The sequence below is a fragment of the Contarinia nasturtii genome, unplaced genomic scaffold (genome assembly GCF_009176525.2).
Source record: "Contarinia nasturtii isolate CC-2019 unplaced genomic scaffold, AAFC_CNas_1.1 Cnas_scaffold_350, whole genome shotgun sequence".
Classification (NCBI taxonomy): domain Eukaryota; kingdom Metazoa; phylum Arthropoda; class Insecta; order Diptera; family Cecidomyiidae; genus Contarinia; species Contarinia nasturtii.
The window spans coordinates 1,723,245-1,749,983 of record NW_022197705.1 but is presented as its reverse complement, the minus strand read 5'-3'; the positions used below and the strand labels follow the sequence as shown (position 1 = coordinate 1,749,983).

The 26,739-nt window shown below is 34.0% G+C and overlaps 6 protein-coding genes and 2 long non-coding RNA genes across 10 annotated transcripts; 4 read left to right on the top strand and 4 right to left on the bottom strand.

The window, feature by feature from the left end:
• The first annotated feature begins 63 nt into the window (after nt 1-63).
• On the top strand, nt 64-2,965 carry LOC116338107. Its single transcript, XR_004200850.1, has 3 exons — nt 64-497; nt 591-734; nt 2,800-2,965. It is a non-coding gene; the product is annotated as an uncharacterized LOC116338107 (long non-coding RNA).
• Nucleotides 971-2,402, bottom strand: LOC116338106 (tyrosine-protein phosphatase 69D-like). The gene is made up of 4 exons (XM_031763179.1): nt 2,280-2,402; nt 1,422-2,196; nt 1,232-1,365; nt 971-1,171 (listed from the first exon to the last, which is right to left on the bottom strand). Exons 2-4 carry the CDS (start codon nt 2,185-2,187, stop codon nt 1,103-1,105), a joined length of 969 nt encoding a protein of 322 aa, XP_031619039.1. The 5' UTR covers nt 2,188-2,196; nt 2,280-2,402; the 3' UTR covers nt 971-1,102.
• A 3,230-nt stretch (nt 2,966-6,195) lies between the features above and the next one.
• On the top strand, nt 6,196-6,613 carry LOC116338290. The gene is made up of 2 exons (XR_004200861.1): nt 6,196-6,328; nt 6,396-6,613. It is a non-coding gene; the product is annotated as an uncharacterized LOC116338290 (long non-coding RNA).
• A 2,389-nt stretch (nt 6,614-9,002) lies between these two features.
• Nucleotides 9,003-20,434, top strand: LOC116337915. 2 transcript variants are annotated; one of them, XM_031762878.1, is made up of 25 exons: nt 9,003-9,300; nt 9,880-9,997; nt 10,067-10,221; nt 10,290-10,402; nt 10,465-10,528; nt 10,619-10,784; nt 10,853-10,890; nt 10,978-11,142; nt 12,079-12,441; nt 12,507-12,776; nt 12,849-13,108; nt 13,167-13,248; nt 13,327-14,357; nt 14,481-14,945; nt 15,012-15,096; nt 15,175-15,466; nt 15,528-15,676; nt 15,742-15,856; nt 18,187-18,305; nt 18,481-18,703; nt 18,778-18,822; nt 19,088-19,305; nt 19,383-19,571; nt 19,635-19,805; nt 19,869-20,434. In XM_031762878.1, exons 1-25 carry the CDS (start codon nt 9,243-9,245, stop codon nt 20,075-20,077), a joined length of 5,163 nt encoding a protein of 1,720 aa, XP_031618738.1. In that variant the 5' UTR covers nt 9,003-9,242; the 3' UTR covers nt 20,078-20,434. The 2 variants fall into 2 exon arrangements, with proteins under 2 accessions (XP_031618738.1, XP_031618739.1); XM_031762879.1 differs by lacking the exons at nt 18,187-18,305; nt 18,481-18,703; nt 18,778-18,822; ... (2 more) ...; nt 19,635-19,805; nt 19,869-20,434 and adding an exon at nt 16,045-16,139.
• On the bottom strand, nt 16,360-17,903 carry LOC116337918. Its single transcript, XM_031762883.1, has 4 exons — nt 17,370-17,903; nt 17,013-17,295; nt 16,808-16,885; nt 16,360-16,466 (listed from the first exon to the last, which is right to left on the bottom strand). The coding sequence occupies exons 1-4, from the start codon at nt 17,841-17,843 to the stop codon at nt 16,381-16,383; spliced, it is 921 nt and encodes a 306-aa protein (XP_031618743.1). The 5' UTR covers nt 17,844-17,903; the 3' UTR covers nt 16,360-16,380.
• A 660-nt stretch (nt 20,435-21,094) lies between the features above and the next one.
• On the bottom strand, nt 21,095-23,297 carry LOC116337917 (DNA polymerase delta small subunit). Of its 2 annotated transcripts, XM_031762880.1 has the most exons (5): nt 23,021-23,297; nt 22,683-22,955; nt 22,552-22,560; nt 21,449-22,204; nt 21,095-21,380 (listed from the first exon to the last, which is right to left on the bottom strand). In XM_031762880.1, the coding sequence occupies exons 1-5, from the start codon at nt 23,220-23,222 to the stop codon at nt 21,241-21,243; spliced, it is 1,380 nt and encodes a 459-aa protein (XP_031618740.1). In that variant the 5' UTR covers nt 23,223-23,297; the 3' UTR covers nt 21,095-21,240. The 2 variants fall into 2 exon arrangements, with proteins under 2 accessions (XP_031618740.1, XP_031618741.1); XM_031762881.1 differs by lacking the exon at nt 22,552-22,560.
• Nucleotides 23,298-23,661: 364 nt separating this feature from the next.
• On the top strand, nt 23,662-24,646 carry LOC116338071 (protein D2-like). Its single transcript, XM_031763126.1, has 2 exons — nt 23,662-24,004; nt 24,156-24,646. The coding sequence occupies exons 1-2, from the start codon at nt 23,690-23,692 to the stop codon at nt 24,465-24,467; spliced, it is 627 nt and encodes a 208-aa protein (XP_031618986.1). The 5' UTR covers nt 23,662-23,689; the 3' UTR covers nt 24,468-24,646.
• A 524-nt stretch (nt 24,647-25,170) lies between these two features.
• LOC116338070 (elongation factor Ts, mitochondrial) lies at nt 25,171-26,483 on the bottom strand. The gene is made up of 3 exons (XM_031763125.1): nt 26,166-26,483; nt 25,774-26,104; nt 25,171-25,691 (listed from the first exon to the last, which is right to left on the bottom strand). The coding sequence occupies exons 1-3, from the start codon at nt 26,316-26,318 to the stop codon at nt 25,255-25,257; spliced, it is 921 nt and encodes a 306-aa protein (XP_031618985.1). The 5' UTR covers nt 26,319-26,483; the 3' UTR covers nt 25,171-25,254.
• Between the last annotated feature and the right edge of the window lie 256 nt (nt 26,484-26,739).

Here is a 26,739-nt window from a genome sequence, read left to right as displayed (position 1 = left end):
TAAAATGATGTTATCGAGATTTTCTGATTTGTTTTCAAATATGACTCTATTCTCAGTCAGGGCTGTAATTTTCACTCTGTCAGTGCACGCACACAGTAGTGTGCACACTCACATTCTATGTGCGTCGCACACAATGCTTGTATTTTGCATGTGCGCGCACACTTAGTCACAAGTTTGACATTTTTGGCGGTTGGCAAATTTGTAACTAAGTGTGCGTGCACATTCAAAATACAAGCACTGTGTGCGACGCACATTGAGTGTGAGTGTGCACACTACTTTGTGCGTGCACTGACAGAGTAAAAATAACAGCCCTGTTCTCAGTGGTGAATGATGTTTTGGTAACGTTGCAATACAGTATCATAATAAACGTTAAGATAAACTGTTTAATAGGGAATACTTTAAATGGATAAACAAATTGATAAAACTGAATTGATTCACACTTATATAAGGATCAACAGCATTTATTCAACCGCCATATAAAACAGAAATTGGTTAAAGTCTGTATATCAATCAATATTTGCAATTTCATTACAACACCGTGGTTGATCATTCAACATAAAAATATATTAAATTACAAAATACATTTGCAGTGAAAATGGAAAATGCATCGAATAAAGAAAATCTTCAATTATTTGTGTACAGATGTATAGGGTGCAACATTGCGTTCCCGAAACGATCGCTAGATCTACATTGCTGCAAATTTTGTTGCAGACGCCTGGAATTTTTGAATGTTGGTAAGAACAATGTCAAACAATTTGAGGATTCATAAAGATTAATTATGGTCGCAAGAACGATAGATACATATAAAAATTCATCAAAAGTCACACAAAAACTAATCACAAAAGTTTCGGTTTATTATCGTTGTGTGTGACGTCTATTACGTAATTCGTCATAGTCGATCTACGGAATGATGCAATTTAAACTCATTTTGATAACTAATAATCGAAATCACATTTAAAAGACCAGCTCACTCTTTAACATGTTGCATTACATTTATTCAAAAGCAAAACATAACTTTACACAAGTTCATATGATTTTCTCGTTCAATTTCGTTCGTTTTCCAAAAATTCGAATTAATAATTCCGTTTTTAATTGGCACTGATCACTTTGAACCATTGCTTCCATTCTTCACGACTTCAAGCAAGGCTTGGTACAGGAATTTGTATTGTTCCTTAAAATAAAACGTAAATCAAATATACAAAAGAATTCAGAATGATATGACATCGCTTACCAGTGACTGTACCAAAGAGCTGCGCTGATGACGCATCTCAGCAACCGTTTTAAACACAGATACTTGATTTTCATCTTGTAATTGTTGCATCAAAGAATCCAATGCAACTAATGTTCCTGTGCGACCGACGCCAGCTAAAATAAGATATTTTAATGAAATGTTAGTTTTTTTTAAATGAAAAATTGAATACCTGAACAGTGAACTAGAATCGGGCCGCGTTGCACTGAATAAAAATCGTTAATTTTGCGAATAAATCGAATCAAACTCATTGTCGGTGCCATATAATCATTCCAAGCTAAAAAGTGATATTGAGTGATGTGTTTCTCGTCTTTTCCACCGCCCATGAGACACGAGCTTCCATTTCGCGTGAGTTTCAATTCACGAACAACATAATCAGCGTAACGTTGTTCATGCGTAAGTGTTACGGAGATTTCGCCAAATTTCTGGGTATCAGTAATAAGGTCTGGCCAGTATTTGGTGCATTTTATCCAATTATTTTCTACTAGATTCGTTAACATGATAATAATTTCGATATTTTGTTCCCAAACCATGCGCCAGAAATCGTTTACCGTACTCTCCAACGGTCCTTGCGAACAAATGAACTGTTTACGTGCCTTATATCCAGTCACAAAATTTGCATTTATATAATCTGAAACAGAGTTCATTCCATTCGTTGTGCATTGTGATAATTTCACTCGAGTTTGATCGTATGCTTTAATATCGCTGTACCGATTTTTGTTTGAATTTTCTTTGGCATCGGAGTGATTTGTTGTACGATCATTGAATTTATGTGGAAGCATTTTAAATTCTTGAATAAAACCGTAATTGTTTTGTCGTTGAATGTATGCCTCTAAATCATCACGATGAATTGCTATTCGATTTGTGGGTTCGATTGCGCACAACACCAATATTGCGCACAATACCAATAACATAAACACACACGAAATCAATGCCATTTTTATTCACTGAAACAAGAAGACAATAAATTATAATTTATTGTGTTAGTAACTTTATTGATTTGTTTCAAGAAAACGTGCGAGTAACTCACCTCAACGAAACGAGAATAAATGCTTTTTAAATCCGACAAATTTTCATCGATTTTGATACTCTCTGAGATTTGTGTCAACAGTATATCAATGTTTTATTTTTGTACAAAATATGTTATCACAACAAAATAACAAAAAAAAACTTGAAAATAAGTAAAAAATCACATATGCATGACGTATATTACATTTTGTATAGTAACTGCAGTCTAATCAATAAAAAAAAAAGTTTATTGTCGCCAATAAGAGTTTAATTCAGGCATTTTATTGAGATATTTTCAGGCAGCTGGCAGCAGACGCTAAAATGAAGTGAAAAAAATAGAAATTTTATATTGATTGTAACAATGCGAGTATTTTTATAGATATAACAATTACTTGTATTGCTGTCACTCCCTTTCAGCACCTTACGTTAGCTGTCTGAACTGATTCGCTGTTATCGCTTGACAAAAAAAATTAAATGATCAAAATTCATGGATTTGTAATGTACATCTTAATCAGAAATTTTGTGTTCACCATTATTTCTAGTATATTAACGCTTGACGACTAGCACCATTATGCAGATAAGTGACCGAAATGAAGGATGACCTTGCACCGCAAAATTTGAAATAAAAAAATCGCATTGAATGTTCCAGTTCTCTTGATAATTAAAAATTCAACATTTATGTTTATAACTTGAACGAAAATAAAAATATTATATGCTCGGCTTATGTAACGTAAAACGTCCAAAATATTTTTTCTTCGAGAAAACCGAAAACGAAATCCAATGTATTTTCTAGGGAAAATCTAAAAAATCAAAATCAATAGCTTATCTTTAGTTCACTTAAACTGAAAGCGATTTCCAAACTACATCGAGTAAAAGTGTTAATATCGCCAAAGGTTTGTTAGTAGAGATCAAAGATGTAAATACTCGGGGATTTGTTTAAGTATATTTGTTGTTGTTTTTATTTTATTTCTTTTTTTGTAATTTTTATACATTTTTTTTCTCCTAAATTACATTATCAATCAAAGAAATGGATGAAAGACAAACTTTTAATAAACATGCATAATAAATCAAACAATAAAATTACATCTTCACTTAATCATATTGGGATGAAATAAAAAAAAATGATACGGAATTTTGTTTCTAGTTCAAGCTCCGAAAGTGTTTGTTTCTAGAAACATCCATTAGATTAAATAATATAAGAACATTTAAATTTCAAGCGATAGTATATCTGAAAAAATGTCAATTTCAATGTGTGTTTAGAATATTTCAAAGCTGATTTCGTCGGATACACCCCAATATGTATGTAAAAAAAACTTTTTATCTAGATCTTTTTGTTATAACATGAAATTATTTATTTTTTAAAAATGCGGAACATTATTGCATGTTATCATCTATATTTTTGATTTGACTATAACGTTTTTCGTTTGGTTAGTTTGGCCGAACAGCCGCGCCATCCATAGTCATCACTACATGTGTTAACTGAACATTTGCCCTTCGGACCTTTTCCAAACTCAATCCAATATTTACTACCACCTCCATGAGCTGTCAAGAGCAAGAAGATTAACAAAATATAACATATAAATTAAATACATATTTGATACAAAATTACCGGCGTAACTTGATCCTAGTGTCTCACTACCCATAACGTACGTTCTTCCGTCGACCTTGACACATTTTATATGTTCCTATTGTGATGTGAAGTAGCGAAATCAGCATTTAAAAGGTATCAATAACGAGAAATTATCTTGTAAAATTGAATAAATGTTATTGTTATGCTTCTCATAAACTTACCCAACCAGCAGTGACCATACCCAAGCAGAGCAATAAAGTAATTGCCAAAAAGGGAATAGCGCGATTAAAAATCATTTCGACAGTTTATTAATTCGGGTGAATTGATCAATGGTATATTTTGTGATATCGATCGTAGACTGAACATAATAAAAAAATTTGCTCCTTATAAAGGGTGAAATTTTGCCGTTGTTAAAAATTGTTTTTGAATAAAAATTCATTTAATGTTTAACTTACGTAAACATTTCACATTATTGATGCAATTTATTTTGATGTATGAATTTTTGTCATCAAAGCAAAAACATTTGAATAATTAATTCCTCAATTTTCAATAACACATCTCATTATTGACGCAATTAATTTCAATTTATAATATTTTGTTTTTTTATTCAGGTAAACATGTTTGTTTCAAATAATGTCATAAACCCAAATTTTGAATATATTTTACAATATGTCGATGTGGAATGTTTATGAGTTTTAGAGGATTTTTTTTTTTATTATAAAACAATTTTTAACAACGGCTCCTTTATAAGGAGCAAATTTTTTGGTTAAAATATTTATTTCAACTAACGACATAACCTTGAAGTATAACTTGCCATCATAGCAAAAACAAATGTTTTGAATAAATTATTCCTCTAGAGCTCAATTTTCATAAAAACTGACGCATTAATCTATAATATTTTGTTTATTAATCAGGTAAACATGTTTGTTTCAAATAATGTCATAAACCCAATTTGTGAATATATATCATATTATGATTATCTTAGTGGTCATATGAATAAAATCATGCCGTAAAACATTGAAAAACCATGTGGTCATGATTTGTGGTCATATAAATAAATTCCTGCCATAAAATATTGAAACTAAAAAAACTTGCTTGAAACCCATACGTAGTCAACTACGACTATACAATCGACAACGGCCATCATACATTTGAACGGACCAAACTGCACAAGGATCTCGGCATTATTTTCGATACAAAATTGACATTCACCGATCACATCGATGCGATTACAGCCAGTGCACATGAATCTGCAAAAATGTTATACTGTGCACTAGTCAGGTCTAAATTGGAATACGCGAAAATTGTATGGCTTCCATACCATCGTATCCACTCTGATAAAATAGAATCAATTCAAAAAGATTTTGTTATTTGGTCGTTATCAGTGAGATGAGAATTATGTACTGCCACCGTATCAGTTTAGATGTGATGTTTTGAATATTCAACCGCTTTGGAGACGGCGTATAAATGCCTCTATATTTTTAATTTATGATCTGCTTTTAAGTAAAATAGTGTCTAGCTCACTTAGAGATAAAATTGTATATACAAGACTGCAATATAATGAGAACCAAAGAAATTTGAGAAGTACAGAACTGATTAGAGCTAGGGCATTTTCATCGGATTACGCACATAATCGGCCGTTTTACGTTGCTTGTAGAAACTTTAAATTGATAAGAGAAATATTTTTAGATTCGGCATCAAGACACATCTTTAGGAACAATATTGTCAAATTGGAAAATGTGATATTTGTTCGGTGAAAAATTTAATTTTGAACTTTTATGTGTTATATAGAAATTAAAACAGTGAACACAATCGATATCTGCTGCTCCGAAGTCGAGAAGGCTGGTGGCTGGGTATACGATCGGGTGGTGTTTCATTGTGAACGATATTGTACTAATTTTGTGATAAATTCAGTCTGTGATCAGACGGTGAATAAATAAAAATAAATAAATAAATTGAAATTGATTGCGTCAATAATGAGATGTGTTATTGAAAATTGAGGAATTAATTATTCAAATGTTTTTGCTTTGATGACAAAAATTCATACATTAAAATAAATTGCATCAATAATGTGAAATGTTTACGTAAGTTAAACATTAAATGAATTTTTATTCAAAAACAATTTTTAACAACGGCAAAATTTCACCCTTTATAAGGAGCAAATTTTTTTATTATGTTCAGTCTACGATCGATATCACAAAATATACCATTGATCAATTCACCCGAATTAATAAACTGTCGAAATGATTTTTAATCGCGCTATTCCCTTTTTTGGCAATTACTTTATTGCTCTGCTTGGGTATGGTCACTGCTGGTTAGGTAAGTTTATGAGAAGCATAACAATAACATTTATTCAATTTTACAAGATAATTTCTCGTTATTGATACCTTTTAAATGCTGATTTCGCTACTTCACATCACAATAGGAACATATAAAATGTGTCAAGGTCGACGGAAGAACGTACGTTATGGGTAGTGAGACACTAGGATCAAGTTACGCCGGTAATTTTGTATCAAATATGTATTTAATTTATATGTTATATTTTGTTAATCTTCTTGCTCTTGACAGCTCATGGAGGTGGTAGTAAATATTGGATTGAGTTTGGAAAAGGTCCGAAGGGCAAATGTTCAGTTAACACATGTAGTGATGACTATGGATGGGGCAGCTGTTCGGCCAAAGTAACCAGCCAATAAATGGAATAGTCAAATCAAAAATATAGATGATAACATGCAATAATGTTCCGCATTTTTTGAAAAATATATAATTTCATGTTATAACAAAAAGATCTAGATAAAAGTTTTTTTTACATCAATATTGGGGTGTATCCGACGAAATCAGCTTTGAAATATTCTACACACACATTGAAATTGACATTTTTTCAGATATACTATCGCTTGAAATTTGAATGTTCTTATATTATTTAATCTAATGGATGTTTCTAGAAACAAACACTTTCGGAAAATTCCAAAGTCAAACAGCTATTTGATCTGAAATATTTTCCATTACTAAGTTTTGTTTGGAACATGGCCAATGTAATATTAAATCGAGTTTGATAGGAAAAAACACCTTGATTCAATTCATTTTTGCTGGACTAGTGGCCATACATTCTTTATTTATTTACTGTCTCGAGACTCGAAACAATATAATACAACAAGCTTGAACTAGAAACAAAATTCCGTATCATTTTTTTTTATTTCATCCCAATATGATTAAGTGAAGATGTAATTTTATTGTTTGATTTATTATGCATGTTTATTAAAAGTTTGTCTTTCATCCATTTCTTTGATTGATAATGTAATTTATAATAATATAATAATAATCTTTATTCACCGCCAAAACTGGCTGAATATTTTGAGTTCAGGAGAAAAAAAATGTATAAATATTAAAAAAAAAAACAACAACAAATATACTTAAACAAATCCCCGAGTATTCACAGCTTTGATCTCTACTAACAAACCTTTGACGATATTAACACTTTTTCTCGATGTAGTCAATATCAATCGGTGCTTTACATTAGTGCTACGATTTAAAGCATAATTTTATGCTCTTTAAATTGAAACATACCAGTTTTACTTTTCCGCACACTTAGTGTAGGAAAGGTATTGTATTAGGCCAAAAAATTAAAGTCACCCCAAAACATGTTTTCTATGCATATTTCATGTAGAAAACACGATTGGAGATGATTTTGGGGCATATTAATGTGCGTCGCTGTGTGTGATGTGTCCTGTGTCCTGTGGCTCCTTTTTTTCGTTACCGCGATAAGTCTTCTTCCAAAAACTCAATTCAAATTCTGACTTTGCAGGATGCTTTGGGACTACTAGGAGACGTGCTGATTAGTTTTTGAGCAATATCTGTTGACCGGTGTAATTTTTTTTTGGTCCGAATGGAGTACCCACATTCATACATTTTTTGATCATTTTTCAACCATTTTGCTGACACGATGGTTTCATGCTCAGATATGAAATTCAAAATCTGACTTTACGGGATGATTGGGCACTACGAGGAATGGATCTGGTCAAATTTTCAACAACATTGATCGATCGGTGTAAAACCTAGACTCTGAAGAGGCACTTATGAGAAAATGCCTTAAAATGATATTCTTTCAATTTGAACGCTGAAAGAACTCGTTTAAAGCCAATACGACTTTTACTATCCGATTAAGAAGAATTCACGCTTTGTGTACACTCGGCACATCGTCGCTGCTTTATGGAATATCAGCCCTTGAGTTCACTGCGAACTGTCGTGCATCTAATGCATGTGTTTGCTCACAGCCGTACACAGTCAAAGAAAGTTCGCACAAAAGAGGATGAAACATTCACATATGGCTACTTGATGTTTTTTGAACATGTCGCAGTGAATTCTACTGCTGACATTCGCCTAAGCAGCGAAGATGTGCCGAGTGTACACGAAGCGTGAATTCTTCTAATACGGGTAGTAAAAGTCGTATTGGCTTTAAACAAGAATGTGTAGTGGGGGTTTTTTGGCACGAGAAACTCAAATCTAAGATTAGTTTTGAGTTGCAATCAATTTTTCATAGACTTTTCATACAAAAATCCACACAAAATTTCATATTTGTATGAAAGACATGCCTTTGTGGTACCGTAATGATGTAAAACTTTGAACAGGTAATTTTTGATTGAAATTTCTTTAGACTTGGTGTGGTTATTTATTTTGATAAGAAAATAATATTCACAAGTTTTCACGGTAATTTAAGTTACTGCAACCATACATAGACCATAATTTTAGTTTATTCCCAAAATTTCGGTTCCATGCGGAAAAGTCAGCTTGCGTACGTAAGCCTCTTTCTTTTCTTTCATATTATCTTTTGAAATTGGAATGTTCTTGTATTATTCAATCTAATATCAATCTAGTCAATCTAATATAAATGGAAGTTTTCATAAAATATAGACATTTCCCAACAAATAACAAATCAACTAATATAATACCAGACGACAGATTTTCTTTACCAAAGCATGCATCCCTTACAGTTACACCAGGTTAAAAATGATAGTGATAGTACATACTCTTACCAAATTTAATTGAAAACTTTAAATATTTCTCCATAGGTGTCGTCCTTGACAATACGACCCAGTTTTTCCATCTTATCCTTAGCTGGTATATGTGCATACATAAAAAAAGCTTCGCATCAATTTGCCATCCAATGCCAAAGTGCGGAGATGCTGCAACAAAGACAATAGAACGCTTCCGTAGAGCATATCATTTCAATTGTGTGGTTTGTGGTAAAAAAATTGTGCTCTGTGAAAAAGTGAAAATTCAGTGGAAAAACTTTGTTTTTTTCACCTGACAATTGTGTCGTGGTGTTGAATAAGTGCTACACTATGTTCATATAATGCATTAATTGCAAAATTCGAAAACAATTTAGCGAAAATAACAAATTAAAAAAACACACAAAACATGAATCGCCTGTATTATTTGTGGATATTATTCATGGCAGCCATTTTTGTTCAACGGGGTGAGCATGAAATTTTTTGCATTTTTTCCATTGCGTCAGTGATTTGCAATTTTCTTTCATTCAAATTCGAACGACTGCGTCTTGTGATGGAACAAAAACCATTCGAAAAATCACAAAAAAGCTACAGATTTTCTTGTGTATTGATGTTATCCAAGTCTCGTTCTCGCTCTTCCATCGACCCATGAAAAAAGTCAATCTAGGTGATGGGTAGTAACCATGATTACTTTTCTGGTTGTGTTGTGTTGGTGTTTGATGAGAGCTTTGGTGCGCAAGTGTTGGTAGCATCGGAGTATGAGAATCCGGCACAACAGATGATTTGTACAAATTCAACAACCACTTGTCAGCTTTTCCATCAAAAATCTGTCAAAACAAATTTCGTTTACTCCGTTTTGTTATGACTTTTTTTTATCCACGTGCTTTTTTCATATGTATGTGCGTAAATCTTTGGAAATGAAGCTCGACTCACTTTTTGATATAATGCCCAAGAGTTTTTGTAGCGCTTCACATCAAATATGTATTTTTTTAGGTATTCTCTATGAATTCTTTCGACGTTTAATATATTTCTGCTCTTTTTTACAGTTTTGTCTGTACCGTCTGCTGCAACTGATGTTCCTGACGATGAGGACGAAGATGACTTTGACGATTCGGAAGAGTCGGCCGAAGCTGATGACGATGGTCGAATTTACAAAAATCCAAGGTAAAAATGAAAAAAAAAATAAAAAAAAAAAAAAAAAAAAAAAATTTAAAATTAAATAAAAAATTCAAGAAATTCACCATCATCGGATTGTCCACGGGACGAGGAACAAGCAACTTTATTAGGTCAAAAATGCTTAAGAAAATGCTCATCGCATGAAGATTGCAAAAGTAAAAAGAAAAAGTGCTTATGCGACGGAACCTGCGGAATGTCATGCATCAAGCCAGGTTCATTTTTTTATTGAATTTTATTTTGAATTCCGAACTTCTTAACATTCGTTTTTATAAATTTTCAGATCGTGAATGCCCAGAGCTGCCACAGCCTGAACTTGGAACGGTCACTTTATCCGGTCGGGAATTTGGCGGAAAAGCTGTTTACACATGTCCACTTGGCTACAATGTTGTTGGGGTAATTTTCAATGTTTTTGAAGAAAAAAGCATGTTTTAAGATAAATACTATTCCAACCATAGCTTGCTGAAAGACTGTGCCGAAATGGTCAATGGACAGGATCGCAACCGATTTGCTCAAAGAATAGTAAATTTTAGCCTCTCATTGCTGCTAATTTAAAGTCACCATTTTTCATACCGAAGTTAATTGCATGTCTTGCTCTTTGTGTTTTTATAGTTTTCTGTTTGACACCGCCAGTCATCGAACATGCTCGTCACTCAGCATTACCGGAACAAGCCACATTTGAGCTTGATTCAGCCGTTCAATATCATTGCTATACTGGCTATGTTACTGCTGGATTTCCACGCGCAAAATGTTTGGCGATTGATGGTCATGCAAGTTGGTAAGAATTATATGATTTACCATTCGTAATGATTTCTTAACCATAATTGATTTTATGTCCATTTTCAGGTATGGTCCCGATATAAATTGTGAGCCTCGCTCATGTGGTAAGTCAAAAATCTATATAAATTGTATACATTAATTGATATCTGCAAAAATCGATAGAAATTAATTGTTCATTTTATTCAAAACAGGTCAACCGACTGATCCGACTCATGGTTGGCATGCAGGCGAATGTTATACATTTGGATGTCGTATCACCTACCACTGTGGCGAAGGTTATGAATTGGTTGGAAAATCCGAGCGTTTTTGTCAAGCCACCGGTGATTGGTCACCAAAAGAAATGCCTACATGTGTGCGTAAGTAAATTTCTATCCAATTTTGATAAAAAAAAAAAAACAAGAAAAAATCGAGTATGTTTTTTAATCTGTAATGTTGTGTTGATTCGACTATCTAATTTTGACTGTATTTTAATGTTTTCTTTCCTGTTGCTTCTTTGCTCAATTCAAAAGAGAACCAATCATAAATTCTCGTTTAAGTAGCTGAAACGTAAATATTTTCTCACAAATTTACGAAAAGTAGTAACAAAATTTCCATGCCACGTCAATATATATTTAGTAGCACTTCAAGTTCATACACTATATACACTAGCCGTAGAGAAACGATTTAACTGAAGTATTTGCTCTTAAAAAGTGTACCATTAATTCCTTAATTGATCCCCATACTTTGATGTTGTGTCGCAAATTCGTGATTTTAATTAAAATTGAGATGACCAAATCGAATAAAAACTTCAAACGTTTCTGGAGTCGGTCAAAGATCATCAACCACTTGCCAAAAAAAAAAAAATCGCTTCAAACATTTGACCGTCATCGTTTTATCAAATCCGAAATTGTATTAAATCGTTATGTAGTTAATGTGTAGAATCAATTCTATTTCAAATTAAACAATGTATTTTGGCTTTCAACAATAAAAATTATGTGTATCGTTACCGCAAAACCAAACCAAACCGATTTGTTTTTATTCGCTTCATGCAATGACTATTTATTTTTTTCATAAATTCGCCTTAGATGCTGGCCACATCCATAGACCAAATTCAACTCTCATGATTGAAACAACCACTATTTATCGGCCATGAAAATCGTTTTGATTCAAAAATTTGCGGTAAACATTCACATAGACAAATGGTTGAAAATAGTTTTTTGTGTACTACTTGTTTAGTCTCTACGCATCAGCTTCAAGGTCAAAAACTAAAATTGCCTTTTCTTTGCTTCTATATTTCTACAAACAAAAAATAGTTGTAACCAGTGTCGTTTGTCCGATACCGGAGAGCCCGAAAAATGGAAAAGCAATTTATACGAGTCTTTCGTACAATTCAATCGTTTCTTATGAATGTCGCTATGGGTATACACTGGTCAATGATAGTTCGAGACGTTGTGGTGCCGATAGAAAATGGAGCGGCTCATTGCCGACTTGTAAGGAAATCAATTGCGGTTCTCCGGGGGTTCTGTTCAATGGATGGCTGGAAAATATTGACGCCGGAACAGGATTGGGAGCCAGCATTATTTTTCGATGCCAACCGGGTATGTTGCTTGCTGGAAATACGTCAACCGTTTGTCAAGTTGATGGAAGATGGAGATATCCAGTACCAGAATGTTTAGGTAACTATTTAAAAAAAAATTGGGCGTAAATCTGTTTCCACTATGTGTTATATAAACCATTCTAGCACCATGCGTTATACCAACGGTTCAACAAGGCACAGTTATTGCAATGGAAAAAGAGCTTGATCCAAATGCCACAACTCCGGTTACTCCAACACTACCGCCAACATCTAATCAAGTCATTCATGGAACGACTCTGGAGGTCGTTTGCGAAGATCGATATGAATTTCCAATAATATCTTCAGCTCCGCCCACCTGTATGAATGGTACTTGGTCAATTATACCTCGTTGTACACCGGCTCGATGCAAAACTCTTCCTAAACCACCAAAGTTTGGTAAGCTGATATTTTGTATATATTTTCGTGATTCGGGCGACAAACATTTCAATGGTTTCTTCATATTTCCAGGAATGGTCTTGGCACCAAAGACAGAGCATGGTATGAAAGCACGATTTAAATGCAAAGATGGTTTCAAGTTAACCGGACCTGATGGAAAAGAAGTTATCGATGAAAATGAATACGTTCGTACTTGTGCGTTTGGCAATTGGACGGGATTGACACCAATGTGTCAAGAATTATTTTGTGCATTCCCTGGTTATGTTGAACACGGCAAAGTTTTACTTATTGGAAATATGGGACTTTATGACTATCGACCCTATGTTAGGAAGGTAACATTTTTTCGTTTTTTTCTTCAAAAACCGTTTAGTGAACTTTTTTTCATTCCAGATAATGAACAATAAGCAAATAATGTACGATTGCGATAAAGGCTACATTTTAAATGAAAAGGGTCCAGTTGGTGCGACATGTGGTAAGAATCACGATGTGACACTGCCCAAAGGTTAACTAAATTAAAAAAAAAAAAAAAAACATTTTGTATTTGTATTAGTTGGTGGTGTTTGGCGGCCAACTGAGTTGCCCGAATGTAGTCCTGGTTTGCATCCGCGTTTAAGATGGAATCGTCGTAAGCGTGCCGCAAAAATTGAACAAAAGCATAAAATTTTGCGAAATTTTGGTCGTTTTAAGCGGGAAATCAGTGAAGTTCTTCGAAGAAATGCAGTAATCGAAGATCCATTTCCATTACGACAAAAGCGAAGTTTACTTCATCATCGAGGTGGTCAGCGTAAAATTCATCGACGAATAATTCCAAATCATAACATCAATCATAAATGGCATCTCGTTGCACCGGCAATAATGCGATTCAAGCGAAATATTGCACGAAAACGATATCCAGAAATTGATTATCAATTTGTACGTCCATTGCGCAACGAATTTCAACAGCAACAACAACGAATTAGATTTGAGGAAGCACAACGACGCGCCTACAATAAATATTATGAGAAAATTCGACAAAAACATCGAAATTACATCAATAATTTACTGCGAGCATCACATAGTCAACGTGTCATTGATGATGATGAACCATTAGTTTTTGATAACAAAGGAGATCCATATGCCGATGATGATGATTATAAAACACCCGCTCAAGATCCATTCGATGAAATAAATGCATATGCTTCGATGCCAATACCATTGCCAAATATCAACGAAGATCGAAATATTTACGCGAAGAAGGAAATAAATGATGGCATTGTAAACAATACATTTGTTGGTCGCAGCCACAGTGATGCAGTGCACGATGAAAATGGACAGATTGGCAATCGAAATTATTTGCCACAAATCTCTCGACAACATGAGAAGAATGTTAGCGATATTGTCAATTTGTTACAGTCACAGATCGTTCGACGAAGGAAGAGAATTCTTCTTGGAAGCAAAGGTGTACACAATAATGGCAAGTTGTTTCATCGTGTAAAACGGGCTCCACGCGCGCCGAAGAAAAGTGAAGACCCAATTGAAGAGGATGGAAATGGCAGTGATACAGAAGGATCACGGAAGTCAAAAACAAAGGAACCATGTGAGGTGAGAGCTGTAATTTAGTAATGACTAATTTTGAATTTACATAAAATCGGGTACCCTTCCTCTAAAGAGAGGGGTATTGCAAGTAGATAAATGATGCATTAAGTTATTTTCAAACTTTTTCAGCCAATCGCTATGAAACCATACATTCGTATTGACATCGTACGTGAAGGACGCGATCCGTCCAACGAATTTGGCACTGGAACGATAATTCGTGCAACATGTGCAAAGGAATATCGATTGAATTTACAAAATCCAAATGGAACTGCAAAATGTGTTCGAGGACGATGGAAACCATTGAAACCAGAATGCACTTTAGTGCCATGCTCAATTGCTTCCACTGCACACGGAGCATATGTGGCATTGGTTGTTGATCAAAAAGACGACAATGGTAAAACAACAATGCAACCACTTAACGCATTCGATGAAGTACAAAGTGGCGAGATTGTTCAAGTCAATTGCGATGAAGGATACACCGTACAGGGTCCAAACAGATTGAAATGTCAAGAGGGTAGTTGGGATGTCAACGGTTTACCAGAATGTGTTCCAGCTCCATGCTCTCTGCCAAATATTTCGAATGCTGTTTATCAAGTAACTGATCGAATTTCAATTGAAACGAGACTTGTCTCACATTAAAACTCTATTCATTTCATTCAGGAAGGATATCGTGGTGGATTAACCATCGCTCATGCCGCTTCAGTTTCGGTTCAATGCGAAGGCAGCGAGGAAACGGTGCAAATGAGTAATTATTATTTCACTTCTTACATATACTTCCTGCTCTTTCATATTATTTCGATTTAATCCAAAAAAAATACTACAGAATGTTCACTGGGAAATTTAACTCCGCAAACCGTTCAGTGTCAACCGGCTCAAATATCGGCAATTGCTAAAAAAACTCGCGAAAGTGAATATTTGGGCGAAGTTGATTTTTTTAGTTCAAATCAAGACGTGACAAGCATTTTAACTGGATTCAATAAAATCAATGAAAAATTCGGCAAGTCGAAAATCTTGAACATGAAAACAGAAAACAGTGGCAGTTACTATCAACACACTTTTGGCGAGGGAAAACCATGCGGAATGCCAACGAGAGTTGAAGAGACGATTCTTTACAAGTAATACTTACGTTTGAATCGATTTTATTTAGTGGTATTAACTAGAAACATGTGTTTTCAGAAACGGAGAACCGGTCACTGATGCCGATGAAGGATTCGAATCTGGAACAGAAATTACGTTTAATTGCATCAAAGGTGCAGCGGGAGAAAGAACAACATGGAAAATCGTATGCGAGGATGGTACATGGAATGGTCGCTCTTTTGATTGCAGTAAGTCTTCCAGTATAGAGTACAATATTTCAAGCGAATAATAATTGTGATTTATTGCCATACAGCAAATGGAACTTGCATCTTTTACAATGATGAACCGAATGTTGTGAGCTTCTACAATGATCTGCGAATCGATGAAGGAGTTGTCGAATTTCCACCTGGTGCCACAATTGTGTCGAGGTATGCAATGGCTTTATATAATAAAACATAACTTTGTTCATGAGCATGATTATTCTTTTTTTAATGGTTTACCATTTTCAACACAATTTTTGATACACAACATCATCTTGATAAATTTATTTGCGGCCAAATGGACAATTCACACTCACCTATTCACCAAACGATTTTTGTATAAATTTAAAATACAGAAATAGTGATAAAACCACCGAATATAGTGATAAAGATTTGGTTCGATGCATGCTTGCAAATATTACAATAAATTCTATTTTAGATTAGTTTTTCTAGCATTTTATACTTGAATGAAATTTTGATTTTAGATTAGTATTTGAAATAATAATGATTTTGAGATTACATGAATTGAATGGATTCCAAGCAATTATCAATTAAATAGAAATTTATTTGTAAACTGAATGAATAGCATTTGAAATTACACATAGCTTAAAAATCTCTTCAATTGAATAAAATAAGCTTTAAAATTTAAATAAAGCATGACTAACGTAAAACACCATTTTCATTATTTCTTTTTAATCATACTCTGCACCAATGGTAATGCTAATCTCGCCTGGTAATACGATGGTTTTGTGATACCATTTATTTGTGTCCAATACAACTGCAATTGAAATTGAACATTTTACATTATTCGATTCATATAGGTTCCCAAACTTGCCGAGTCGTAAGGGGCGAATCAGTACCAAACATACTGAAAATTATTGAAATATATGACCGAAAGTACTAAACAAATACTCGTAGCTACTTTAAGTATTTTAGTATTAATTTGCCCTTTACTCTTCACATACAGCAGAAATTTGGAAAAATTATTATATTATTGACCACTGTGAACCTTTTCTGATTTGTTGAACTTTTCTTATTATTGTCTTTATACATGATTCCTTCTATTTTCGTACTGTGCATGACTTGAATTATAACAAAAAAAAATGTATGAGAACTTACTAATATCTCCGGTTCGTACGATTGTTGAAAAAGTTGAGCATTCATAATAGCATTCGGGTGGTGGCGCCAAGACCCATTCTACAAACGACAAGCGTATTCAATTAAAACTGATTTTTTAAATGTGATTTAAATTGTTATCTGAAATTCAGTGCAGTATGCACAAGCACATGCATACTGACCTCAAAATAGCATAATTTCTGTATACCTTTTTGGCCTTTAATTTGTGCCTGCCACGACGGCAATCTAACGTTATCAACGTGCATGTGTGCGCCCAGACTTGGACCTCCCATAAAAATCCAGTCGATAGCATTATTCTCCGACGTGTCTGGCAAAAAGTATGGACGGTCATAATGTTTTCGTAGCTCTTGAGCAACTTCATAATTGCAGTTACTCCATCCAAAATACCACGGGTCGGTACCACTTTCATAGTTCACACGCTCTGATGGAATATTCAAAGCCTCTCTAAGTGATTTGAATTCAGTTTTATACTAGAAATAAAAAATAAAATGTTCTTCTGCTTTAGTATTTCTTAATTGTTTGTGTGAACAAAAACTAATATTACCGGAAAGAACTGGCAGTTCATTTGTTCCGATTCGGTAAATGAAGAATCATATACATCTTTGAAATACCAAAAATCAAATACATCCAAAGCAGTCCAATTGTTGGTTGCATCGGTGACAATCACTGGTTTGGCATTGTATGCAAAATATTTTTCAAATTCATGTGGTGAAATATTCGAAACACGATCAGCTTGCGTGATATTTCGGCAAAAGTTACAATTTTCTGGCGGACGAAATGCATGCGACAATGAATCAGGCAATGCTATCAAACACTTTTCCCCATTTATCCACAATTTGTTGTGAACAAATACAGTAAATCCCAATACGATTGGAACGAAGAAAAAACATCGAAAAAATGATAAATTCGATATTGCCGAATGGTTTTCAAGAGATGCCAGTTGTTGAATATTAATATTTGATTTGTTGGCTTTTTCAATGATTGCTTTCAACTTGTTTAATACATTTTCGGTTGACATTTTTCTTCTTCGGAAAAATATGTGGAAAAAACTGGAGCGATTTGAATGCGTGTGCTATTTCATCACATACAATTTATAAACTGATGTAAACGACCCATGGGACCGATTGAGTGAGCTTCACTCTAAGCTCAGAATCGATTATGGTGTTCACAGATGCGGAAAATTGCTCAATCAATCCCATAAAATTGAAAGCACATAGCTCGAGAGAAAAAAAAGAGCATTGAACATCTGCAAAATTGAGATAACGCACAGTTTCCAATCATGTTAAACACATTTTTCTCGCTACACTGATTGATACGAAGGTTTGCTCTAAATGTTTCATTTTATGTATCCTTTTTTACAGATGTGTGGATATTGGCAAATATCAAATGCTTGGCAATAATGTTCTTACGTGCATTCATTCAGATTGGAACGGCATTAAGCCTACGTGTTTGGGATTGAATCAGGAAAATGATTACGCAAGTATGTCACTTTTAAGGAAAATTCAGAGCATATTTTTCAAATTTACTTTACATTTTCCACATTGAATGGATTGCATTAAAATCCATTTTGACCCAATGACTCATATTTACATTTTCACTTTCATTATGGGGAAATTTCGTTTGAATTTTTCGGTCAATTAATCGTTTTTCTACAGTGGAAAAATCACCAACAATTCTATTTCGTCATCACAATGGTCCAATTGCACAAAGTAATGATGGGAAATTGGTCGTGTATCCGGGGACAACAGTGCATATGGAATGTTTATGGATGAGACGTTTTGGCAACCCGAAGTGGTCGGTTAATCACACGTATAGAAACTATCCCGAAGGATGGGTCACCGATGAAGGTCGCGATAATACATTGGAATATCGATTGAGGTAATAATGGGTTTAATAGACTTTCCAATAAGGAAAAATGACACTATCTATCTTCATTTTTTACAAAAAAAAAGCATTTTCCATGCGGTTGAGGAGGATACAGGAATTTTTACATGTTCGTAAGTGATTTTTATCAATTGTCTATATAACTGTTATAGAGTACGTATACAGGCATTATAAAGATACAGTTTTTTTAATAATTATAAAACACTATAAAATGTTTGTCGGTATATTGTTACTGAAAAAACGAGGGAATATTAGCTGGGTGGCTCCAAGAGAAAAGACAAAAGAAATTTATTCAATAACATATTTTATTTCGAAAACATTATTTAAATTTACCATTGCTATTTGTAATACAAAAGGTTCTCTTTTTTGTCGTTTAAGAACACCGGCTCGACACGATCACACTGTTGAGGTTCTTGTACGAGCCATCCATTGTCCAGAGATTCCAAGCAAGCGTGGTCTCAAAGTAAATGTGAATGATACAAAGATGGGATCAAAGATCCAGTTATCTTGCATAAATGGAAATTCATTGATCGGTTCATCGGAATTAACGTGCATGCCGAGTGGTAATTGGAGTTCCGCGCTGCCGGTGTGTGAAAGTGAGTCCGAATACAAAAAAAAAGATTAAACTTAAACTTCACTCTTAAAAAAAATCGACGACTTTCTTGCTTTGCAGGCATTGAATGTGGTGACATTCCAATATTGGCGTCATCGAATCGATCTGTGCCACGTGTAACAATCCTATCCCGTGAAGTAGGCGGTCGTGCAACATTTTCATGTCAAACTGGCTATGGACTACGTGGTCCATCACAAACAACATGTCTATCGAGTGGTGAATGGGCGCAACCATTCCCATCGTGCTCTGGTTTGAAATCAAATGAAACAAATATGAGGAAAAATCCAATTAAAAATCCATTTAACATTACAGAGGTGCAGTGCGATAATCCGGGCGCTCCAGTAAACGGTTATGCACAAGGATCAGCTCCATATCGAGCTGGTGATGTCATTCAATTCAACTGTAATCCGGAATATATGATACAAGGCCAGCCGATAATTGCGTGTCAGGACAATGGACGATGGTCTGGCGTTCTACCAAAATGTAAGCATCATAGAATTGACTTCTCACTTCAAATTATTATTCTCAATCATTTTTTTTGAACAGGTGTACAGGCCTGCAGTTATCCAGGCACTGCGATATCTGGTCGAATGTCATCAGTTAAGTTTTATTATTCAATCGGCGAGAGTATAACATTCACATGTGATACTGGGTTAGAATTAAAAGGGGCACGAACCATTAAATGTTTGCGTAATGCCAAATGGTCGAATGCGATTCCAAGTTGTGTTGGTGGTCCAGAGCAAGCAAATGTTTAAAAAAGTATATCAAAGAAAAGAAATCGGCCCAACACATAAACACACACACACCCAATTAAACAATTCAGTCAATTCAATTTAATCCTCATTGTTTCAATTGAAATGTCATTACAATACCATGTGAATTGAAGGAGACACATTAGAATTCATATCCATTGCCTGCAGAATAAATTTCAATAGAATTTCTTCAGAAACATACATATTATATAATTATATCTGTTTTATATTTCTATTTCATGTAATACTGGTGAGAGGTAAAAAATCAACCGTTTTTTCAGATTATATCTTGGGGGTGTAGTTGTGATATCTAGAAGTACTATATTTAAAAAGACAAAAAAAAAAAACAAAGAATATTTATGAAACACATTTAAAAATGACTTTAAAAAAAATGAAGAAGAAATCAGAATAGAATTTTATTGCTCAGTTTTATCATAAAGAAAATATAGTTTTTTCAGATTTAAGAAAAAAATCAACAACAGTCAATCTATTTGTTTTCGATATTTTATCAAACAAAGCAATATATTTTATTCTTGTTAACAGCAGTCAAACTGATTGATATAAATTATATTTTTTGTGAAACGTTTGGAAAGTCTGAATCTTTATTTGTTTCCTCGTGTAAATTTGCCAAAGATATTATATAGAAAATTTTCGACACAAAGAACTCAAGTGATATGGCGCGCATCGGCGATACAATATATCATAGAAGAGGAAAAAGAATCACCGAATTGACCGACACTAGCTATTATGTATGATTGTACGCTGAAATGATAACAATGACGACAAATTTTTTAGATTTAAGCAATTGCGTTTCTTCCAACTTGAACATATTTACACATATTTATCAATGAACAAAAAAAAAAACAAACAAAATACATTTGAATAGACTAGTTAGTATTGTTTTGCTGCAAATCAAAATCATGTCATATTTCATTTTCACATTTAGTCTTGGTTACTTCAATGCCGATATGTTTTATTAGATTTCATTTTATTAGGCGATTAGAGTGAAAATATCAATGGTTGCTTGCTTTTTCATATTTTATTTCGAAATTCTATAGCTTGTTTTCATTCCATGAGTTAACCTTACTTATAGCTACAACTGTATTCAACAATAAAAGTATTTTAATAAAAAGAACGAACAGTTTTTTACTTTCATAATTTTTAGCTTACATTTCAATTTCATCGAAACCTTTTAATTTAAAACACAACTGTTTACATTCCAAGGTTCTTAAATTAACAACGGCCACACTTTCGGTTTGAGAAAACGATGGGACGCAAATTAATCGACTCTTCTGTCCATCGGGTCCTGTAAAATAAATATAAAAAATATTGAAAACGACTTTTCAAAGTGTCGAAATAAATCATTTGGTATACCTTCAAAAAATCCAGTCTTAAATTCGGGCATATTGCCAGCAAACAGTATGTTTGGACATTGTTTAATGACAAACGGATCATCATCATAGTACGGATAACATGGAAGAGTATCTGGGGCGGTTGGTGCCAAAATGCTCCATTTGGCGATCGATTTCAAGGCGTCAAGCGTGTCTTCGATGTGTGAATATTTTTGAATGTTGGTCACATTTTGGCCGGATGTGCCAAGTATAAGGCGATCCTCAATACAAAATTCATACGGATTTGTGACGCATTTAAATGCACCGCATGGTGCACTATTTGGAAACATACAATGATGCATGGGTTGTTGCGGCAACATGCAGTTCGATGGATCAAATTCTCCAGGCATCAAATCGACATTTACCGATTGTGACCATCCATAGAGAAGATCATCGACAGCTTTAACCGCTTGCAGTGTAACCGTCGACTCGGGTTGACGCATTAAGATTGTTTTTGCACGCACTTCCATTGTTGTACGCACCGAATTACCAGCCACAATAACACGAACCACATTCGACGCCTCAAAATCCATGTCTTTATCGAAATTCGGCAAATTTCCATACAACCACTGTTGAAAGAGTTCAAGTGACATCGTAAAATCATGCGTGGCCGATTGATCCAGTCCAGAAACAAAGACCAGCAACGGTGACGACGTCAACTCTTTCAGCGGTTTCTGTGGACCACATTCGTAAAACATATGATCTTCAACCACGAACTTTCCTTCGTCGTTTTCATAACCTAAAATTAAATATACGATTAGAATATATTCGAAGATTTTGTGATTTATCGTGAATGTTATATGTACAAAAGTCATATATGCAAATTAAAATGAAAAACAAAACCAGAGTGAAATCACAACAGACACCAACAATTTCATATGTGATGAGTACAAACACAAACAAAAAATAGTACATTTTTAAAGGGTGAGAGTGTATTTTACGTGAGAGCAAGCCAAAGAATAAACGTAGACAAAAAAATGAACGGATTAAAAATTGGTGAAAAACAAATTGCAAAAAATCGATTGATGATAGTGTGTGGTTATAATATTGAAACTCTTTCAAACTCTCAAGTCGACTTTTACTTACAATCAGTTCCTAATAAGTTACAATATTCGAAGTGAACATAGTTGGAAAAAAATTATTTAATTATTTCGATGCCATTTTGTTCGGTCAAATCTTTTTCAATGCTTTTTTTCTGCAAATCGACATAAACTTACCCAAAACAGCGACAACAATACCAGTAACAAATTGATGAACTGGAAATTCACCTAGCAATTGAATGCGTTGAACTTCATCTTCCAAAATAACCATGTCTGATTCATCGGCGAAATTCTGTCGAACTGGTTGCGGTGTTAATTGTGTCTCTTCTGAAATCTCACGCAAAATGCTCGGCTTTAATTTTTGATGAACAAATGTGGTGCCAAGAATAACACATTTTTCTGGATTGTCTTCACGCAAATCTGCCATCTTTTTTATTGGATATTTGTCACCTATGGAAATTCCATTCGATATTCGTTTTAATAATTTTCACATTTTGTGAAGTATTTTTACTCACCCCATTTTTCAGCGGCTTTTGCTTGAAGAAGTGGTCGCATTTGATCTAGCCGTTGAGCATATATGTGCGCAAATTGCTTGCTGTAATCAGTCTTCTTGTCTTTCAATTGAAATCGCACAGATGAATCAACAAATGTTGCGGTAGATAATCGTTGATAATTATCTGTAGTTTTTTTTATTGAATTTTCATTTGAGAACAACATTTTGAATGTAATTGATCAAAGTAAACGATCTGTTTTATTGTATACAGATATTTCGCGCTAAATACACAGCTTTAATGAATGAAATGTCAAAAATCTAAGTGTGTTAACTCTCCTGTTTTGCTATGGATGTTGACAGGTGACATTTTCTGTCAAATATTTGAAAAACATAAAAATCCCTATTATTCCCTATTTTATAAATATAATAAAGACATTTTTCTCTTGAATTTCAGATAATTTTTAAGTTTTATTTCAAAATATCTTTAAAATGAGATAAAATTCAATCACAATTCGATTCAATTTTTGTTCTCAACATTTACTAGTAAGAAACATTGCATAAACCTATCAAAAGAGAAAACCGTTCAAAGTGCCATTTGTTGTGTAGATTTTGTTCATCCATTATTATGACAAAGTTCGTTGAGAGTGTGGAGAATTGATTTTTTTCTACTATTTTCATTGGATAAGGTAAAATGTTTGCCAACCGGCTATTGAGTGTTTCAGTTCTTTCGAGAAATTTGATCAAGTCAGTTGTGACCAGAAACTACGCAGTAAATATCACGATGGATAAACACGCTATTGTTCCCGACGTCATTCCATTTGCACCGACTGAAGTGGCCAAAGTCACCTATGTTAGTGGTGTTTCGGCAAATGAAGGCAATGAATTGACACCAACTCAAGTTAAAGATCGCCCAAACGTTGAATGGAATGCCGATCCAGATACGTTTTACACTCTAGCTATGACAGACCCAGATGCGCCTTCTCGTCAAGACCCGAAGTTCCGTGAGGTAATTTTTTGTTAAAATTCTTTTTGTTGTTATTGTTATTTTTATCACATTGTGTCTTATCACGAATTTGATAAAATCAAATCTTCAAGCTATTTATAAATTAATAAGTACATCGCTAAATATCATCACTTTTTTTCGGTATAATTTTTAGTGGCACCACTGGTTGATCACAAATATACCAGGCAAAGATGTAAGCAAAGGTGAAATATTATCGGACTACGTCGGATCGGGACCACCTGAAGGTACCGGATTACATCGTTATGTATTTTTGATCTACAAGCAAAAGGGTAAACTTAGCTTCGATGAGCCTCGCCTGCCGAACACCAGTGGTGAAAACAGAGGAGGATTTTCCATTGCTAAATTTGCCGAGAAGTACGAATTGGGCAACCCGGTGGCTGGTAACTTCTATCAAGCCCAATGGGACGATTATGTACCGATTTTGTACAAGCAACTCGGCGCATAAAATATGAGACGCAACAAAAAAAAAAAGCATTTTTCAAAAAAATTAAAAAATATTTCGCACAGATGTAGTGCTTCTAAAACACAGTCTTTCAAAGAAATTCAAAATAATAAAAACATGTGCCTCCAAAATCGGCAATAAGCATATCCTATTTTTCAGAATAAAGCATTTTAAACATACAATTTTGTGTGTAATTTTTTAACTCCATATTGATCAACTGAATTTCTAACGAGCATAGCGTGCTGCACGACTCAAAATAAATGCTGAATATTTCAATGAATGAATTACTTGCTAACCAAACAAATAGAGTAAACTATATATATGCAGTCATTGGCAAAACAACATTTATCGATTGATTTTTATTTACTTTGCCCGTTTTGTAAATAATTCAATTAGCTTAACTTTGTACAAATGTTCGAATAAACAATTGACATGTTGAGCGGATTTTTATTGCAATATTGTTTTATTTTCTGGCAATAAGATAATTTTTTATGCTTATCATGCCATTTAGCTGTATAGAAGCATGACTAATAATTGTTAATATTTTAAGGAACAAGCATATGAGACAGGGTAACCTTGGTTTTAATGGTGAAATAGATCGGAATATTTCAACAAACCGTAAACCGCTGCTGAGCTTATTCGCGTTTTCTTTTCTAATGGCCTTGCTCCCTGACTCTAAAAATCGTTTAAGTAAATATACACATCATTCCATAAAAATCAACTAAGTTGCCCTTTTTTATTATAGAGGATTCATATTAACGAATATTATATTGAGTGCTATTTGATATTTTTAATTTTTGGCTGAAGCAGCGCTAACATTTTCTTCATTGTCCACTTTTTCACCGCATTCGAATCGTTGATAGTCAATAATTTCGATTTGTCGATCTTCGAGTAATTGTCCAACTTTGATTGACGGATCAAATACATACTCTTGATAGATCAAGCATTTTTCATCATCTGAATCAGCGGCTGGTTTATCTGTTTCTTTGTTGCCAATTTTCAGCGGGTTACTTCCAATCACTTGAAGACACAAGTTTTTCTTGAGTTCATCTGTGACTTCGGTTTCGCTGCGAATGCCCAAAATGGTTCCAATATTTCCGGTATGTACTTCACTGTCGGCTACAATGGTATTTGTTTGCGATGGATAGGCCATTCCGATCAACTGTATTGATTGTGGAACTTTGAAGCAGAGTGCTCTTTTGAATGATGCGTTTTCGCCAACCATACCTAAAGTGGTCAGAAAATGTAATTATTTTGAGAAAAAATTGATACGAGATTTTCATGAAAAAATAAAGTTTACGAGTCATACCGATCATCAATGCCATTTCATCTGCCAATTTTTTATTGTTGCTGCTGACCAAATTTTTCAACGATTCACTCTGGAATTCAGTGCGTGAAATTAAATCACTTTCTGGCAAATCACTGACATATTTCAAACATGATTTCGATGCTAAATCGACAAATTGTTGGAATTTTTCATTGCGAGCGACAAAATCTGTTTCACAATTCACTTCGATCAATGCACCGATATTTTTCTGCAAAACAACTCCAATGAGACCTTGTGCAGTTTCACGTCCTTCCAATTTGGTCGCTTTTTCCCAGCCCATCGCTTGTGCTTGATCTTTCAACCATTGTTCGGCCTAAAAAGTTTGAATCAAATTTAACTGACGATTTGACGATAAACGAATTACAATCAATTACCTTCGCCACATCGTTACCATGCAATCCCAATGCATTTTTACAATTGAGAAGTGAGTAGCCGGTCTTTTTTCGTAGTTCGGCCAAAGGGCTTTTTGCAACCGAATAATATCGAAGATTATTCATCGATTGACATATAATTTGTCGGCAAAACATTTTTTTTTTTTCAATTTGATATTATTTATTTGTTTACAAATTTTATACGAAGCGGCTACTAATTTGGAAAAAACACAATTCTTTTTTACACTAAATTAGTCCAAGCAATAACAGAAATGAATTATGAAATACCGTGCAAAGCAACAGAAATGTGTGGTTAGTCTGGAAATGTGAAAACATGAATACACCAGCTGTCAAATGTGTGTATGTATGCATGACATTTGATGGGTGCGCTCAGTGCCCATCGTGCATTCAATGCTTTCGTTCTTTTTTTTACATTCAACTTTTTTTTTAAAAGAAAATTTAGAATGAACTCTCATGCGATAACTTTTTGGGTACATATTTTAATTCAAATGTAATTCAATTTTTCGAACATTTTATTAGATGAAATTATGCAGATTTTTTTGTTTGAACAAAACAA

Bases quoted from the DNA above. Each gene is read 5' to 3' on its own strand.
- LOC116338106 (XM_031763179.1), bottom strand. From the start codon at position 2,187: ATGGCATTGATTTCGTGTGTGTTTATGTTATTGGTATTGTGCGCAATA. The intron at 1,366-1,421 runs GTATTCAATTTT...ATCTTATTTTAG, and splicing joins GATTCTAGTTCACTGTTCAG to CTGGCGTCGGTCGCACAGGA. The intron at 1,172-1,231 runs GTAAGCGATGTC...TTTTATTTTAAG, and splicing joins GCTCTTTGGTACAGTCACTG to GAACAATACAAATTCCTGTA.
- LOC116337915 (XM_031762878.1), top strand. From the start codon at position 9,243: ATGAATCGCCTGTATTATTTGTGGATATTATTCATGGCAGCCATTTTT. The intron at 9,998-10,066 runs GTAAAAATGAAA...AAAAAATTCAAG, and splicing joins CGAATTTACAAAAATCCAAG to AAATTCACCATCATCGGATT. The intron at 10,403-10,464 runs GTAATTTTCAAT...TTCCAACCATAG, and splicing joins TTGGCTACAATGTTGTTGGG to CTTGCTGAAAGACTGTGCCG.
- LOC116337918 (XM_031762883.1), bottom strand. From the start codon at position 17,843: ATGTCAACCGAAAATGTATTAAACAAGTTGAAAGCAATCATTGAAAAA. The intron at 16,886-17,012 runs GTATACAGAAAT...TGTCGTTTGTAG, and splicing joins ACAAATTAAAGGCCAAAAAG to AATGGGTCTTGGCGCCACCA. The intron at 16,467-16,807 runs GTAAGTTCTCAT...TTTCAATTGCAG, and splicing joins CGTACGAACCGGAGATATTA to TTGTATTGGACACAAATAAA.
- LOC116337917 (XM_031762880.1), bottom strand. From the start codon at position 23,222: ATGTTGTTCTCAAATGAAAATTCAATAAAAAAAACTACAGATAATTAT. The intron at 22,956-23,020 runs GTGAGTAAAAAT...GAATTTCCATAG, and splicing joins AAAAGCCGCTGAAAAATGGG to GTGACAAATATCCAATAAAA. The intron at 21,381-21,448 runs GTATACCAAATG...TTTATTTTACAG, and splicing joins TAAGACTGGATTTTTTGAAG to GACCCGATGGACAGAAGAGT.
- LOC116338071 (XM_031763126.1), top strand. From the start codon at position 23,690: ATGTTTGCCAACCGGCTATTGAGTGTTTCAGTTCTTTCGAGAAATTTG. The intron at 24,005-24,155 runs GTAATTTTTTGT...TATAATTTTTAG, and splicing joins AAGACCCGAAGTTCCGTGAG to TGGCACCACTGGTTGATCAC.
- LOC116338070 (XM_031763125.1), bottom strand. From the start codon at position 26,318: ATGTTTTGCCGACAAATTATATGTCAATCGATGAATAATCTTCGATAT. The intron at 26,105-26,165 runs GTAATTGATTGT...CAAACTTTTTAG, and splicing joins ATGGTAACGATGTGGCGAAG to GCCGAACAATGGTTGAAAGA. The intron at 25,692-25,773 runs GTATGACTCGTA...TGACCACTTTAG, and splicing joins TGAAATGGCATTGATGATCG to GTATGGTTGGCGAAAACGCA.